Raw genomic sequence first — 17,733 nt, forward strand, 5'->3', positions numbered from 1 at the left:
CTCTGATGCTGGGCTCAATAGAACTTTCTGGGCTTGCCTAAGCAGACCCTCATGAGGGTTAGTCATCCAGTACCTTGAGCCCCATCAGGTTTCCTGTAATGTAATGGATAAGCCCCAGAGAACTAGTTTTTCAAAGCAACACATTCTGGAACCAAAACACATTAGGAATAGACTCATCTATTTTCAGATGATAGATATTTTTAAAAAGAATATTGGTGGTTACTGTTTTCATTAAAATGTACTTAAAGAAATACAGGAAAAGTCTGGGTAGGGGGTGGTAGTACGCGCCTTTAATCCCAGTGCTCCAGAGGCAGAGGCAGAGGCAGATGAATGTCTGTGAGTCTGAGGCCAGCCTGGTCTCCAGAGTGAGTTCCAGGACAGTCAACGCTACACAGAGAAATTATGTCTCAAAACACACACATACAAACAAATAACCCACAGAAATTCAGGGGAACCATAGAATCGAAAGTAATAGTGTTTTTTTGTTTTTGTTTTTGTTTTTGTTTATTGTTTTTTTGTGTGTATTATTTTGTTTTCAAGACAGGATTTCTCTGTGGTGTTGGAGGATGTCATGAAACCAGGTCTTGTAGACCAGGCTACTCCCCAATTCAGAGAGATCCACCATCCTCTGCCTCCCAAGTGCTGGGACTAAAGGTATGTGCCACCACCACCTGGCTAAGTTGTTCTTTTATTTGTTTTTTTTTTCTTTAAACAAGGCAAGTAATAAGGAAGGTCAATTTCCTTCTCAAGAATGGGTTCCTTATCTTTAAGAACATTATGTCTGTGTTCCAACTTTTGGTGAGTGAGAGTTCTTGAGAGACCGTGGAAATGTATGGAAATGTTGAAAGCCTTATACATAAGTAAAATGTTATTGCACTGAGGTCTAAGATATAGAAAGCAGTGTAAGCAAATGGAATCACAAAGAGACCTCACCTCTTTTTTTTTTTTTTTTTTTTTTTGGTTTTAGGTTTGGGCACACAGGGATCCTCTGTAGTTTTGGAGACTATACTGGAACTCATGCTGTACACCAGGCTGGCCTCGAACTCACACAGATTTGCCTGCCTCTGCCTCCCGAGTGCTGAGACTAAAGGCACGCATCACCAAAACCTGGCTACATTGTTTATTGGTTTTTGTTTCTATGTTTTTAAACAAAGCAAGCAATTAGGAAGCTCACTTTCCTACTCAAGAATGGCTTCCTTATCTTGAAGTTAGAGAACATATGTCTTCTTTACTAATAAAGCCCAAGTTTTAGGGGAGTGTGACTTCATGAGAAATACCAGAAGGCTATGGAAACGTTGAAAGTCCTATACATAAGTAACATGTTATTGCACTGAGGTCTAAGAAATAGAAACAGTGAAAGAAAATGGAATCATAAAGAGTTTCCTCAGTGTGTTGGGTAGTTACCATTATTATTATTATTATTATTATTATTATTATTATTATTATTATTACTTTTTTTGGTTTTCCAAGACAGGCTTCCTGGGTAGCTTTGGAGCCTGTCCTGAAACTGATTCTGTAGACCATGCTTGCCAGGAACTCACAAGATCTGCCTGCCTCTACCTCGTGTGTGCTAGGTATAAAACTTCAGCAAAACTCACTGGATAAGTTTTTTTTTTTTAAACAAGGAAGCAATTGGGAAGCTCACTTTCCTTCTCAAGAATGGGTTCCTAGTGGGGCTTTGGTGGTGCACACCTTTAATCCCAGAACTAGGGAAGCAGAGGCAGGTGGAACTCTGTGACTTCCAGGCCAGCCTGGTCTCCAGAGCGAGTGCCAGATTAGGCTCCAAAGCTACACAGAGAAACCCTGTCTCAAAAAACAAACAAACAAACAAACAAACAAACAAAAAACCCAATGGGTTCCTTATATTTACCTAAAAGAACATTATGTCTTCTTTACTAATAAAACCCAAAATTTCAGGTGAGTTACAGTCCTTGAGAGACACCAGAAAGCAATGGAAACATTAAAAGCCTTGTACATGAGTAAAATGTTATTGCACTGAGGACTAAGAAATAGACACAGTGTAAGCAAAAGGAATCACAAAGAGTTTCCTCAGTGTATTGTGTACTAGGCCACCTGTTTTTCTTTGTTTTTTTTTTTTTGTTTGTTTGTTTTTCGACCTAGACAAGTTCCTGTTAAGAATTGGAGCATGTCCTGGAACTCATTCTGTAGACCAGGCTGGCTTGGAAATCAAAGGGATCTTATTGCATTTGTCTCCCAAGTGGTGGGACTAAAGCTATGAGTAAAACTGCCTAGCTATTTTTTTTTATAAACTAAGCAAGCAAATAGGTAGCTCACTTTACTTCTGTACAATGAGTCCCTTATCAACTTGTTACAGAATATTATCTCTGCATTACTAATGAAGCCAAGGTTTTAGGGGAGTGAGAGTACTTGGGAGACATCAGAAAACTATGAAAATGTTAAAACCCCATAGATATGTAAAATGGTTTGCACTGAGATCTAAGGAATAGAAAACAGTGTTAGCAAATGTCTTCACAAAGGGTTTCCTCAGTGTGTTGTTGAGCAGTTAGCCACCTCCTGTTTTTGGTTTTTGGTTTTTGCAGACTTCATTCCCCTGTAGCTTTGGATCCTCTTTTGGAAAACATTCAGTAGAACAGGCAGGCCCGGAACAGAGATTGACCTGCCTCTGCCTTCTGAGTACTGGGACTAAAGTTGTATGCCACCACAACTTGGCTAAGTTGGTTTTTTTGTTTGTTTGTTTTTTTAAAAGCCCAGCATTTAGGAAGCTAACTATCCTTCTTAAGAACGTGTTTCTTTTCTTAAATTTAGAGAATATTATCTTTCTTGTTTTTTGTCAAACAAAGCAAGCTAACAGGAAGCTCATTCCCCTTCTCAAGAATGGGATCCTCAACTTCAAATTAGCAAATAGTTTCCTTAGTGTGTTGTGTAGTATGCCACCTCTGTTTTTAGGTTTTTTGCTCTTGGAGAATGGGTTCCCATGTAGCTTTGGAGCCTGTCCTGGAAATCATTCTTTAGAACAAGCTGTCCTGGAACTAACAGAGATCAGACTGCCTCTGCCTCTCGAGTTCTGGGACTAAAGTTGTGTGCCAAGACCACCTGGCTCAGTGTGCTTTCATGTTTTTTTTTTTCGTTGTTGTTTTTTTTGTTTTGTTTTGTTTTTTTAATAATCAAGGCAAGTAATTAGGAAGCTTACTTTCCTTGTCCAGAATGGGCTCCTTATGTTTAAGTTAGAGAACATTATGTCTGCTCTCCAAGTTTTAGGTGAGTGAGAGTTCTTGAAAGACAGTAGAAAGCTATGGAAACTTTGAAAGCTCTATACATCCGTACAATGTTATTGCATTGTGGTCTAAGATATAGAAAGCAGTGTAAGTAAATGGAATCACAAAGAGTTTCCTCGGTGTGTTATGTAGGCAGCCACCTCTTTTTTTGTTGTTGTTGGTTTTTCTTTTTGTTTTTTTGAGACTTGCTTCCTAGTAACTTTGGAGACTGTCCTGGAACTCATTCTGTAGAACAGGCTGTCCTGGAACTCACAGTTAACCGCTGGCATAGGCCTCCCAAGTGCTACGACTAAACGTATGAGCACCACTACCTGCCTAGGATGTTATTGTTTTTTTGTTTTGTTTAGTTTTTCTTTGCTTTTTTTTTTTAACACAAAGCAAGCCATTAGGAAGCCCCACTTTCCTACTCAAGATTGCTTTCCTTATCCTTTAGTTAGAGAACACTATGTATGCTTTACTAAGAAATACCAAGTTTAAGGTGAGTGAGAGTTCTTGAGAGACATTGGAAAGCTATGGAAATGTTGAACGTCCTATATATAAGTAACATGTTATTGCACTGAGGTCTAAGAAATAGAAAGCAGTGTAATCAAATGGAATCACAATGAGTTTCCTCAGTGTGTTGTGTCCTTCGAAACCTCTGTTTTGTTTTGTTTGCTTTTTGGTTTTGGTAGACAGTGATCATCTGTAGCTTTGGAAAGTATATTAGAATTCATGCTATACCTCAGGCTGGCCTGGAACTCACAGAGATTTGCCTGCCTCTGCCTCTTTAGTGCTGGCACTAAAGGCATGCATCACCAACATCTGGCTAAATTATTTTTTGGTTTTTGTTTGTTTGTTTAAACAAAGCAAGCAATTAGGAAGCTCACTTTCTTACTCAAGAATGGCTTCCTTATCTTGAAGTTAGAGAACATTCTTTACTAATAAAGCCCAAGTTTTTTTTTTGTTTGTTTGTTTTGTTTTGTTTTTTTCGAGACAGGATTTCTTTGTGGCTTTGGAGGCCGTCCTGGAACTAGCTCTTGTAGACCAGGCTGGTCTCAAACTCACGGAGATCCACCTGCCTCTGCCTCCCCAGTGCTGGGATTAAAGGCGTGCGCCACCAATGCCCTGCATAAAGCCCAAGTTTTAGGGGAGTGGGAAGTCTTGAGAGACACCAGAAAGCTATGGAAACCTTGAAAGCCTTATACATAAGTAAAATGTTATTGCACTGAGTTCTAAGAAATAGAAACAGTATAAGCCAATGGAATCACAAAGAGTTGTGTTGTGTAGTATGCCACGTCTTTTTTTTCCCCTTTGGAGACAGGTTCCTGTTGAGCTTTGCAGCCTGTCCTGGAATTTATTTGGTAGAACAGACTGGCCTGGAAGTCACAGAGATCTTCCTGCATCTTTCTCCCAAGTGGTGGGACTAAAGCCACGAGCACCACTGCCTGGCTATTTTTTTTAAAACAAAGCCAGCAATTAGGCAGCTCACTTTCCTTCTGAAGAATGGGTTCCTATTCTTTTCATTAGAGACCATTATGACAGCTTTACTAATGAAGCCCAAGGGTTAGGGGAGTGAGAGACACCATAAAGCTATGGAAATGTTAAAACCCCATAGATATGTAAAATGGTTTGCACTGAGATCTAAGGATTAGAAAACAGTGTTAGCAAATGTCTTCGCAAAGGGTTTCCTCAGTGTGTTGTTGTGCAGTTAGCCACCTCCTTTTTTTGGTTTTTGGTTTTTGCAGACTTCATTCCCCTGTTGCTTTGGATCCTGTTTGGAAAACATTCTGTAGAACAGGCAGTCCCGGAACTCACAGAGATTGACCTGTCTCTGCCCTCTGAGTGCTCGACTAAAGTTGTATGCCACCACAACTTGCCTATGTTGATTTTTTTTATCTTTTTTAAAAACAAGTCAAGCAATTAGGAAGCTGACTTTCCTCTGAAGAATGTGTTTCTTATCTTAAAGTTAGAGAATATTATGTCTGCTTACTAACAAAGCCCAAGTTTTAGGTGAGTGAGTGTTCTCGAGAGACACTGTGAGTCTATGGAAATGTTGAAAGCCCTATACATAAGCAAAATATTATTGCACTGAGGATTAAGATAGAAAAAGTGTAAGTAATTGGAATCATAAAGAGTTTCCTCAGATTGTTATGTAATAAGAAACCTGTTTTGTTTTGGCCTGGAAGTCACAGAGATCACTTGCATCTTCTTCCCCTGTGCTAGGATTAAAGTAATGAGAACCACTGTCTGGCTAAGTTAGTGTTGTTTTGGTTTCGTTTTTGATTTGTTTTTGTTTTTTGTCAAAGGAAGCAAACAGGAAGCTCACTTTCCTTTTTAACAATGGGTTTCTTAACTTCAAATTAGAGAACATTTTCCTTAGTGTGTTGTGTAGTATGTCACATCTTTTTTTAGGTTTTTTGGTTATTGGAGAATGGTTTCCCCTGTAACTTTGGAGCGTGTCCTGGAAATCATTCTTTAGAACAGGCTGTCCTGGAACTAACAGAGATCAGACTGCCTCTGCCTCAGGAGTTCTGGGACTAAAGGTGTGTGCCAAGACCACCTGGCTCAGTGTTCTTTCGTGTTTTTTTTTTTTTTTTTTTTTTTTTTAACAAGGCAAGTAATTAGGAAGCTCACTTTCCTTCTCCAGAATGGGATCCTTATCTTTATGTTAGAGAACATTATGTCTGCTCTCCAAGTTTTAGGTGAGTGAGAGTTCTTGAGAGACATTGGAAAGCTATGGAAATTTTGAAAGCCTTATACATAAGTAAAATGTTATCTCACTGTGGTCTAAGATACAGAAACAGTGTAATCAAATGGAATCACAAAGAGTTTCCTCAGTGTGTTGTGTATGATGCCACCTCTCTCTCTCTCTCTCTCTCTCTCTCTCTCTCTCTCTCTCTCTCTCTCTCTGTTTTTGGAGACAGGTTCCTGTTGAGCTTTGGAATCTGTACTAGAATTAATTCGTCAGATCAGGTGTGCTGGAAATCACAGAGATCTTACTGCATCTGTCTCCCAAGTGGTCAGACTAACACAATGATCACCATTGCCTGGCTGTTTTTTTTTTTTTAAACAAAGCCAGCAATTAGGCAGCTCACTTTCCTTCTGAAGAATGGGTTCCTTATCTTTCTGTTAGAGAACATTATGTCTGCTGTACAAATGAAGCCCAAGTGTTAGGGAAGTGAGAGTACTTGAGAGACACCAGAAAGCTATGGAAATGTTAAAACCCCATAGATATGTAAAATGGTTTGCACTGAGCAGTGTGGTGTTGTGTAGTTCGCTACCTCTTTTTTTGATTTTTGGATTTTTGGGTTTTGGTTTTTCCAGACTGGGTTCCTCTGTAGCTTTGGATCCTGTCCTGGAAATCATTCTGTAGAACAGGCTGGCCTGGAACTCACAGAGATCGGCCTGCCTCTGCCTTCCGAGTGCTTGGATTAAAGTTGTATGCCACCACAACCTGGCTAAGATGATTTTTTCTTGTTTCTTTTTTTTTTAAACCAGCCAAGCAATTAGGAAGCTAACTATTCTTCTGAACAATGTGTTTCTTATGTTTAAGTTAGAGAATTTATGTCTGCTTTACTAACATAGCTCAAGTTTTAGGTGAGTGAGAGTTCTTGAGAGACATTGGAAAGCTATGGAAATGTTGAAAGCTCTATACATAAGTAAAATGTTATTGCACTGAGGTCTAAGAAATACAAACAGTGTAAGCAAATGGAATCACAGTTTCTTCAGTGTGTTGTGTAGTATGCCACCTCTTTTTTGTTTTTCGTTTTTTGGTTTTTCAAGACAGTGTTCTTCAATAGCTTTGGAGCCTGTCCTGGAACTTATTCTGTAGTCCAGGATTGCCAGGAACTCACAGAGATTCACCTGCCACTGCCTCCGGAGTGCTGGTACTAAAGCCATGAGCACCATTCCCTGGCTAATTTTTTTTTAAACAAAGGAAGTAATTAGGAAGTTCACTTTCATTCTGAAGAATGGGTTCCTTATCGTTAAGTTAGAGAACTTTATGTTGGCTTTACTAATAAAGCCCAAGTTTTAGGTGAGTGGACTTCTTGATAGACACCAGAAAGCTATGGAAATGTTAAAAGCCTTATACACAATAAAATATTATTGCACTGAGGTCTAAGAAATAGAAAGCTGTGTAAGCAAATGGAATCCCAAAGAGTTTCCTCAGTGTGTTATGTAAGCTGCCACCTCTTTTTCTTTCTTTCTTTTTTTGTTTTTAGTTTTTGGAGACAGGGTTCCTCTGTAGCTTCGGAGGCTGTTCTGGAACTCATTCTGTAGACCAGTAGAACTCACAGAGATCCACTTGTTTCTGCCACCTGAATGCTGAGATTAAAAAGCCACCACTGTCTGGTTTCATTATGTGCTCTTATTCTTGGTAACAAAACAATGTAGTTACAGATTCACATGCCTTGAGTACTTGATTGCCTTTAATCCCAGCATTTGGGTGGCAGAGTTAGGTGCATCTCTTTGAGGCCAGCTTTGTCTACACAGCGGAGTTTCAGACCTTTCAGGGCTATATGGTGTTACCCTCTTCCTGCCATCCCTTCCCCCAAAAATGACACACCATAAAACCCTCAAACAGTAACTAACAATATCCACTTTCCCCCAGACTAATCTCAAGGACCATTTTATTTGAGTTTGAAAAAAAAAATACAGATTATCTAAACTGTAGATCTCGGCAGTTCCTAGGAGAGTGAGGAAGCACTTGTTTTTGAGTTAGGGTCCAAGAAAGATGGCATGTTCAATAAGCAGGTTGACAAGTAGTTGTGGGATGGCATCCAGGACCAAGTGGATTAAGTATTTTGAAAAAGATTTATTGTTTTCGTGGATGTGTGAGTGCCTGTGTGAACTTATGTACAGGACATTCCTGCGGTGCTCATGAGGGCCTGAGAGCATCAAATCCCTGGACCTAGAGTTACAGATGCTTGCAAGCCTCTAGTTGTGAGGTTTTGTTCTTTGCCAGAGAAGTAATTCCTCTAAACCACTGAAGCTTCCCTCCAGGCCTGGGTTAACTCTTTAGGGTGGGGACAATAGTATGTCATTTTCTAATCTTTGGAGCAGACCAGAATGCCAGTTGTTCTACCTAGAGCTAGAGTCAGAGCTCAGATTCCATTCTTTCCACCTGGAGGAAGTTGAGCTTCCCTTAAAGGGCCTCTATGGAGCCCTGGAATCTCCACCTTCTGGAAAGGAAATTTAAGATGTAAGGAGAGTTAATTGTAAATTGGAAGAGGCAGGGAATGGGAGTTCAGGTGAAAAGCTGATCATTCCAGAAAGGCCCATCCTCATAGCCTCCAGGCTACAAATCCCTCGCAGCAGTGTTAAATTGATAGAAAAGAAAAGCCAGCAGATAAGCAATGCTCACCTGTCTATGTGGTAAGCTGTTAGTACTGTGGGAAATGGCTTCCTGCAAGGCAAGTTTCTTTTTTTTGCTACTCCTTGACCTTTTCTTCCACTAGCATGGGGTTCCTGGGCAAGCTTGAATTGTTTGTGGACTCCAGTATTTTAGGGTTCCTGTCTTAATGAGAGATTTACATAAACCCTTGTAAGTCATTTGTTCATGGCAAATTCTTCCACGCTTTTGAATGCATTAGTTTCTATTACGTTATTGTGCATTTCCTTTTTCTTTTCCATTTTTTTTATCAGACAGTGTTTCTCTATGGCTTTGGAGGCTGTCCTGGAACTCTTTAGATCAGGCTGGCCTCAACTCACAGAGATCTACTTGCCTCTACCTCCCTAGTGCTGGGATTAAAGGCATGTGTCACCACATCCTGGCTTTTCAATTTGCTATTTCATTGGTAATGACTGCCAGTGACAGAGCTAGACCTGTTATTTACTTTTATGTGGTGCGTGTGTGCCTGTGCCCGAGTGCTCCTGTGTTCTTTTCAGAGTCCTCTTGTGTGTAGAACACTATGGAGGCAGGAAGAAGAAATTGGATCCCCTGGAACTAGAGTTACAGACTATTGTGAGCTTCTAAGAACTGAACCCAGATCCTTTGCAAGAACACTTTGCGGTCTGAACTGCTGGGCCATCTCTCTGCCCCAACCCCCCTCCCCATTCAGAAAGACATTTATTTTTATGTGAATGTGTGTCCCTGAGTGTATGTATGCAATCGTGTGCATACAGGAGCCCATGGGGGTGGTCAGAAGATGTGCCAGATTCCCTGGAACTGGAGATGTAGACAGTTGTGACTGGAAATGTGGGTGCTGGGAAGTGAACTTGGATCATTTGCAGAAGCAGCAAGGGCTCTTAACTGCTGGGCCATCTCTCTAACCCTTACTTCACTATTTTTGATGAATTTTGCAAAAGTAAAGCATAAGTTTTTTTTTTTTTTTTTAATCTGGTATGACTGAATGCTAAGCAGCTGAGTACAACTCAAGTAGGAGATACTAACCGTGACAAGAGTCAAAGATTGCTAAGTAGCTTCACAGTTCTATACTCCTTGAATAAACATTAACATTTAGTAAGCTAATTTAAAAACAACTTTCTGCTTAGCCATATGTCAAACAGAGTACAGTTGAAGGCTTCCAAATCCAATAAATGGCATAAATTACTTCTAGAATCAGACACAATACTAACCTGTGGGAGGAGAGGCAATATGCAGAATACTGTCGTTAAAAGAAAGCTTCAAGAAATAATGATCTTCACAAAAGTTTCATGATTGTTATTATTATTTTTAGGTCTCATTATTAGTTCCAGCAGGTCTGGAATTTGCTATGTAGGCCATGTTGGCCTTGAGTTTACCATAATCATCCTGCGTCACACTCCCAAGTGTTAGTACTAGAGGTCTGTGCTACATGCCTGGTTTGTTTATTTAATTCCAGTGTTAGATTACCACCAAAGGAGTTGGAAGAACACCCCCCCACCCCCCGAGCGTGCGCGCGCGCGCGCGCACACACACACACACACACACACACACACACCACCACCACCACCACCACCACCACCACCACCGCAGACAGGGTTTCTCTGTGTAGTTCTGGATGTCCTGGAACTTGCTCTGTAGACCAGGCTGGCCCTGAGCTCGGAGATCCACCTGTCTCTGCCTCCCAAGTGTTATGATTAAAGGTGTCTGCCACCTGCCTGGTAGAAGGAACTTTCTAAAGAGATGAGAATACTGGGCTGGAGAGATGGCTCAAAGGTTAACAGCAGGGGCTACTCTTCCAGAGGTTCTGAGTTCAATTCCCGGCAACCACATGGTGGCTCACAACCACCTATAATGAGATGTGGTGCCCTCTCTGACCTGCAGGGACAGGCACATGCAGACAGAACACAGCATAAATAATTATCTTTAAAAAAAGATGAGAACATATTGACCTTAACTATGGTGATGCTTCATAAGGTCTAAACTTACACGTAAAATTAATATAAATTAGCTGAGTGGTGGTGGTATACCCCTTTAATCCCTGCACTTAAAAGTCAGAGGCAGGTGGATCTCTGAGTTCAACACAGGAAAACGCTGTCTTGAATAATATAAATTAACTTTATTGTACAGCCTGATGAATTGTGACCTGGAAGTAAGACAAATAAACCTTTTCCTATAAAAAAAGTGGAAAAAGTTTTAAAATTACGTTTATCTGTTTATTCTCTCTCTCTCTCTCTCTCTCTCTCTCTCTCTCTCTCTCTCTCTCTCTCCCCCTCTCCCTCTGTGTGTGTGTGTGTGTGTGTGTGTGTGTGTGGGCTGGGCATGTGAGGAGGTCAGAGGAAAACTTGCAGGAGTTGGTGCTCCCCTTTCACCATGTGGTTCCCAGGAATTGAACTCGGGTCACCAGGTTTGGCAGCAAGCACCTTTACCAACTGAGTTATTGTACCCATAAGGAAGGAAAGAAAGAAAGTGCATCCCAAAGCCACACAGTTCAATTCATTAACATAGATTTGTACTTTATTGGAATTTTGCATCCTGAGAATAAAATTTTATCTGACAAGTGAACAACAACGACAGAAGCAGCAGTGAAAGTTTCAGAGGCAGGTAGCCTTCATTTTGGCACAGCTGTATATAGGTTGAGTTCTTCCAGGGGAGTCAATCCTGGACTCCAGGGGGAAGAGGAATTCATTCCACAGGCTACATAGCACTACAAGATGCATGAAAGTTCTTGGTTTGACGAACATATCCACTATTATTCTCTTTTGGTAAAGCTGTCCCAACAGGAATCCTCTGCCAAAATGTAGAAGTCGTTTCATTTTCAACCAGATTTTTTTTTTTTTTTGAACAAGCCAGCTCTGTAGCTATCTGGATGTCCTGTTCTTGCAGTAGAGATTCATAGGTGTTAGTTAGTCCAAAGATGGCAAATTAGCTTGTAGATTATATAGTTTCAAACATTTGTAACTTGTTACAAAGTCCAGGCATTAAAACAATTTCCAACTATTTGCTTACAATAAAAACAGAAAAGCAGGAAAATTATGCCAAGATAAAATCAAATCAAAAAGGCGTAAAAGGAACATTTGAGAACTTATTGCCTTGATTATCATACAGACTTCACACACACTTTAAGAGGCTGAGAAATTGTTATTTAGACAAACATGACACTAGAACACGGCACATTTGCAATCCTGTGCGTGTGTGATGGACACGTCTCAATGAATCAGTTCAGTTCCAGAACCCTGAAACAAACCAAAACACACACATATTCTCTCTCTCTCCCTCCCTCTCTCTCTCTCTCTCTCTCTCTCTCTCTCTCTCCCTCTCTCTCTCTCTCTCATTCAGGGACTAGGAAACAATGTATTGAAAGGGTTAAATAATCTTGGTTCTTTTATAAAAGTGGCTCCCAACATTTTCTTTATATGGATTTCTCAATTCCTTCCCCATTTTCAAGTATATATTAAAGTACACTTAAGGACAGCTTTCTCATTTCCATTAATTACAAGCATACTTCCGGTCACAGCTTCTGATCAGCAATGTCGACAGACAGCAGGAAAGAACATGAGCAAAATGCATGGTGATCCCATGTCTTGTTTGGCTGGTGCAGAAGGAATGTGATAGGTCAATGTGTGGCCTTTAGTGTTAATTTTGAATGAATACTTCTCAAAAAAGCCTCTAAGGATACTCTCTACTGCTCTTTATCTGCCCCAAGCTAAGAACCAATGGTTTACACGTACCTGCTTTCCTCCCTAAATCAAGTATTAATGTAGTACAATCACTCATGTTTAACAAATAGGACATTAGCAACAAAAGTGACTATTAAAAAAATTTAAACCAACTGCAACACTTACTCTTTAGGGAGTTACCAAGAAAGAAAACCCAACAACATGGATTGAAAAGTCATATCCACTCAGAAATTATATAATTATTCAATCTAATACTTCTTTTAGTCAGTTTCTAAGCACATGAACACATGAAAAAGACCCTCAATTCCCCTGTGAGGTAGGTCCAGATTATCGTCCCCACTTCAGCAATGAGGACATGAGGTACAGAGGAATTAAGCAGCAGAACTAAGAATGAAACAAGAAGGGACTTGGGGTTGAACTCTATGCCATTTTCCTTTCCACCTAATTTTCTAAATTCATTCCAATAGACCTGCTTGAGAGTAGGGAACTTGGTGAGACATCGAAGCAGATGTGTAATTGAATATGCAATTCTTCACATAGTCTAAGTGGACACTTTCACATGACTGCTCTTGGCACAGCTACAATTCTTGCTTGGATACCAACTGCACAATCAGATTCCACATGGCAAAACACAGAGATCCCAGCCCTTACTTCCTAGGGAAACTACATTCACTTTTATCAGCACAGAGGGAATAACGTCTACCAGGCATCAGATTCTTTGAGTGTGCTTTTATTAACACACACTGACTAGCAGCCAGCCAGCAAACTGAACTCAAACTGTGTGTTAGGCACTGTGAGTTTCCGCCACATGTATAGATCTGAGAATAACCGTTCTCACACTATGCACAGCAATGATCTTCCATGGCTTCTCACAACCATGGCATGTTAGCTCATCTCTCTCTCTCTCTCTCTCTCTCTCTCTCTCTCTCTCTCTCTCTCTCTCTCTCTCTCGGCCAGCTCAATGTTCAACCCTCTCCTTTTACAGATGAAAAAACACTGACATGTAATTTGGGTCACTTGCCTGAGGCCCACAATATTAAATAGATTGTTTCTTCATTAAGTCTGACCTTGACAAAATTCACAGAAAATGGAACATATTCTCAGGTTGCCATCATCAAAATAAGAAGGCTGGCTCAGAATCAGGTAAGGAAATGTTGGAGCAAGATAAGGATTACATACATACATACATACATACATACATACACACACACACACACACACACACACACACACATTCGCACACACATACAGGGAAGGACATACTTATAGATATCCTTCAATTATTTTTAGTCACAAGTATATGAACAAGTATTAATAAACTTATTCTTTACCATGAAAAAAATCTCTCAACAGTTCACCACTTAAGGGAACCTGGATGATTTGATACTTGTAAAATAGACCTTTTTCTTTTCTTTTTAAAAAATAAGCAGATTTTTATAGGCATAATTGGACTTAATTTCAATGAACTTGAATACTTCTAATCAATTTAATGAAAAATATTTCCTCTATGTAAACTGTTCCAATTAATCAGATAGATATAATTTCCATATTTGCCTAGGACATACAGCAAATCCAAATGAAAGTTTGGGGTCTTCATGTTCAAGTAGTGCTTTAATTTTTAAGTGACAGCTTATCTGTAAACAAAAATCAAAGTGCTAGTGATCTGTATAGGTCTCAGACATTGTTGCTAGGCCTACAAATGTTATTGAGCTTTACTCAAATTATCGAAGGCAACAATAACTCTCATTAAAAATGGCAATGCTAGGCATGAACACAGTTTAATTTCTGAGATATTAGTGTTTTACAGGTCATGCTAGTACAGGAAATATGGACATTCAATTCTTACATGAGTTTTGGTAGGGTCTTTAATCAAAGACTATTTTCCTTCTAGAACCATGTTAAATTCTATGCTTACTAGCATTACAATTACAGCAATTTTAAATAACTGATAGTTTTATTCTATGGTATTTTGTCATTAATGTATCACATGATTGGAAGCTAAGTAAATGGGCTTAAATAAGAGACACATTAACCTTGTGCTATCATGCCTAGTTGAAAAGAATAATTTCTAATAATCTACCACTTCATTCATTCTGCTTCCTTCCACATACCATGTTATCTTTGAAAAAAGACAAGGCACTTTCCCATCTACTTCTAAAGTTACAATGATCTCTTTCCTAAATTAACATGGGAGAAGAGGGGAAGAGTAGAGGACATGTCTGAGATGGAGTTTATCTGCAAGTGACATTTGCCCATAGTTTTATTAATAATATGGATGCTACTTGCCTTTTGGACAAGCTTTAAAATGACCAGTTGAATCAATTTATTAAGCCAGAATCTTGGACCAAATGAGAAGTAACAGAAACCAATGCTCTTTTCTTTTCTTTTCTTTTCCTTTCTTTTAAACAGTGTCTCATTCTATAGCTCAGGCTGGCTTCAAATTCAGGGCAATTCTCTTGCTTTAGCCTCCTAAGTGCTGGGATTAAAGTTATTAAACCACCACACGCCAGGTTTTTCAGAAGGTGACTTAGAAAAAGTCTTTTAACTTGCAGTCTCAAAGCCTGGTGAGATTTAAATGCTTTGGCAAAAACATGTTAATTTTAAACTTTTTTCCCTCTGGAAACTACCATGGCAGTTTTAATAAAGGGATAGCATGTATTAAAGAAATTAAAAAAATTTTTCAATCAAAAATAACTTTCATAAAATAGTTGGCTAACCCAATGGAAAAATACAAGTTACACCCTCTCCTGAGGCTAAAAGGAAAAGAGTTTTGTGGGGGAGGAATTAGAGACCAAGGTGTACTCTATCACCTTAGCATTTGCTGAGTCATTTTTAACTACCCCAATTCTAATCAACCCCTTTAAGGGAAAGTAGGGTGAAACAAAGTCACATAAGAAAGAAAGGAAAAGAAAAAAGATTGTTTTCTGTGTAGCTCAAGAAACTATGATTAGTAAATCAGTATATTGAACAATAAAATAACACGTTTATGAGAGTGGATCCAATTGAATGGACATACTGTGGTAAATGTTTTTAATGACAAATACTATAGTAACTTGAATTATACTTGGTCACTTCCAGATACAAGCTATTCCTATATTAATATCTGTTTCATGGAAACAATTCGTTACACTTCTTTTTTTTGAACAAAATGAAGTGTGATTTGTACATGGCAGAAAAAGTGATTATGATCACTATTTGGTCAAATTCTAAGGCTCAAGACAAATGTAAGATTGTTGAGGGCTGACATTCATAAGAATGATTTTTATCAGTGAGAATTAAAGATTCTGTATTATGATAGAAATAAATTTTGGTATTAAAATGTCACAGTATGAAGCATAAATCTGATGACACTAGTGGGAACATAAAACACAGGTATGTTTTTCCCTGACCTTAGCTATAAAACAAGACATTGGGTATGCATTTTCAGAGGCTTCCTTCTTGTCTATAAAAATACACCTTCAATTTTGCAGCAGGCAAACATATTTGCAGGCATATACAACATATTAGAACTTAGAGATTTGGGGTGGCAGGGTGACATGGGGGGATGGGGCTCCAAAAGTGTTTGTGCAAACCATTAGAAGCACATATCAAACTGTGTGTCTTTCTTCCTCCTCTGGTCAAGGACTAGGATTTCAGATTAGACATAACTTTTAAAAGTGGCTTAAAAAAGCTTGACCTTGTATTCAGAAATGGTTGTTCTGTTCACTGGAATGAACTTACTTAAAAGCAGTTAGGAATAGAAGGACAAAGAGAATGAATATCAGTCACTGCAAATTACAAACAATGCCTATATATAGGCATTCACGTGCAGTTGAATTAATGTGATATAAAACTTTTGTTATATTATAATTTATTATAATTTCAAATTGTAGTAGAACCAGAGTGATAATCTCACTCAATTTAATTGTGAAAAAAGAAAGATGCATGTCCCAATCAAAACATGTGAGCAATTATGAACGGAAAACAATTTTATCTACATTTTACTTGTCTTTCCTTGTTGGCAATTTCCAAGTGTTTATAAAATATTCTCAAGCAGAAGGTTAAGAATATTTTATCAACTCTGATTGGACTACTACACAGTCTGTAGGTATAGTTTCTCAGCACTCTTTCTCAATGTGGAAAAGAAGAACTTCAGAAGAGGAGAAACTGTGGCTTTCATAGAGGCCTTGATACCTCACAGGATTCAAAATCTCAAGACACTTTTTTTTTTTTTTGAGACAGCTTCTCTGTGTAGCCCTGGCTATCCTGGAACTCACTATGTAGACCAGGCTGGACTCAAACTCAGAGATTCACCTGCCTTAGCCTTCTGAGTGCTGGGATTAAAGGAGTGCACCATCACCTCCTGGCTCTCAAAACACTTTAAGGCAGAAATTCCATGTATTTTCAAAAGAGGGAAAAGATACGTAAGGGAAAGGAAATGAGAGCTAATGTAGTGATGTGTTAGATGTCAAATATTATAGAGGGTGGAGGATAAATGGAAAAAGTGAATTAAATGGAAAAAATAAGATTCTTGGTCTCAGGTGTAACTTACAAGATCTGACTAATGATTTCAATTTTAATCCACTTTGTTAGGAAGGGCAATCCTGCCCCACACCTGAAATTTAACATACTCATTTTGGCTTTGCCACAAAACAGCATGTTAAAGGTCTCTACATTCAAAAGGATGCTTGCAAACTTCATTCATATTAAAATCTACACAGAATTGTTGGCAATACAGTAAGAATAATAATACATTCTGTAAACCATGGCATACCACATTTTACATTATGCAAAGAGACAATATTTACAAGTCTTTAGGAGTTTAAATATTTTATCCACTAACAAGTGACAATTTAGCAAAGTGCAGGAGGAAACCAGTGCGATTAATTGCATGTTCTTTAAAAGCAGAGTAAAACCATTTCTAAAAGCTACCAAAAGCGTATTTGGGTGTATCCAGTAAGGGATTACAGAGCATTAAATAGCCTAGAAAATGAAGCATATTTAGAAATGGTGAGTGTGAAAATCCTAAGGCAGCATGCTCAGAACAAGGGTTTTGTTTCTTTCACACCAGCAATGATGTTTGTATTGTCAACTACATATACTAGTATATGTTTGTGTGTATTTAAAAATTGAGAGTGCAAAACACAAGCCTCATTTAATAACAAAAAAGATGTGCAAATTGTCTTCTTAAATCAACACAAATAAAAGAGTGTGAAGAATATTCTACTGTTATAAAGAATACATTGAACACAGCAAAGGAGACTGTCTCCATTCCAAGATCATCTACAAGGCACTAAGGGTAGGAAATGACAGATAACACAGAAGTGACCGAACAAAACTCTTCAGTCGGGTCGGAATATGGGGTATTTTGGTAAGAATTCTATTAGTATTACCTGTAAAATAAAGACAAAAAAGAATACATTGACAAAATATTTTTCATTTAATGTACATAAACCTGAAAAGTCTAGTTGGT

The 17,733-nt window shown here is 38.7% G+C and overlaps 1 protein-coding gene across 1 annotated transcript in view; it reads right to left on the bottom strand.

Annotated features, from left to right (window-relative positions):
- Positions 1-11,091: 11,091 nt before the first annotated feature.
- LOC100764176 (cysteine-rich hydrophobic domain-containing protein 1) overlaps positions 11,092-17,733 on the bottom strand; it is a 38,004-nt gene continuing 31,362 nt past the window's right edge. Inside the window, exon 6 of the mRNA XM_027432954.2 lies at positions 11,092-17,653. Within this exon, the coding sequence (XP_027288755.1) occupies positions 17,603-17,653 (51 nt within the window). The 3' untranslated portion in view covers positions 11,092-17,602. The remainder of the gene's footprint in view (positions 17,654-17,733) is intronic.

Source organism: Cricetulus griseus, chromosome X (genome assembly GCF_003668045.3).
Source record: "Cricetulus griseus strain 17A/GY chromosome X, alternate assembly CriGri-PICRH-1.0, whole genome shotgun sequence".
Classification (NCBI taxonomy): Eukaryota; Metazoa; Chordata; class Mammalia; order Rodentia; family Cricetidae; genus Cricetulus; species Cricetulus griseus.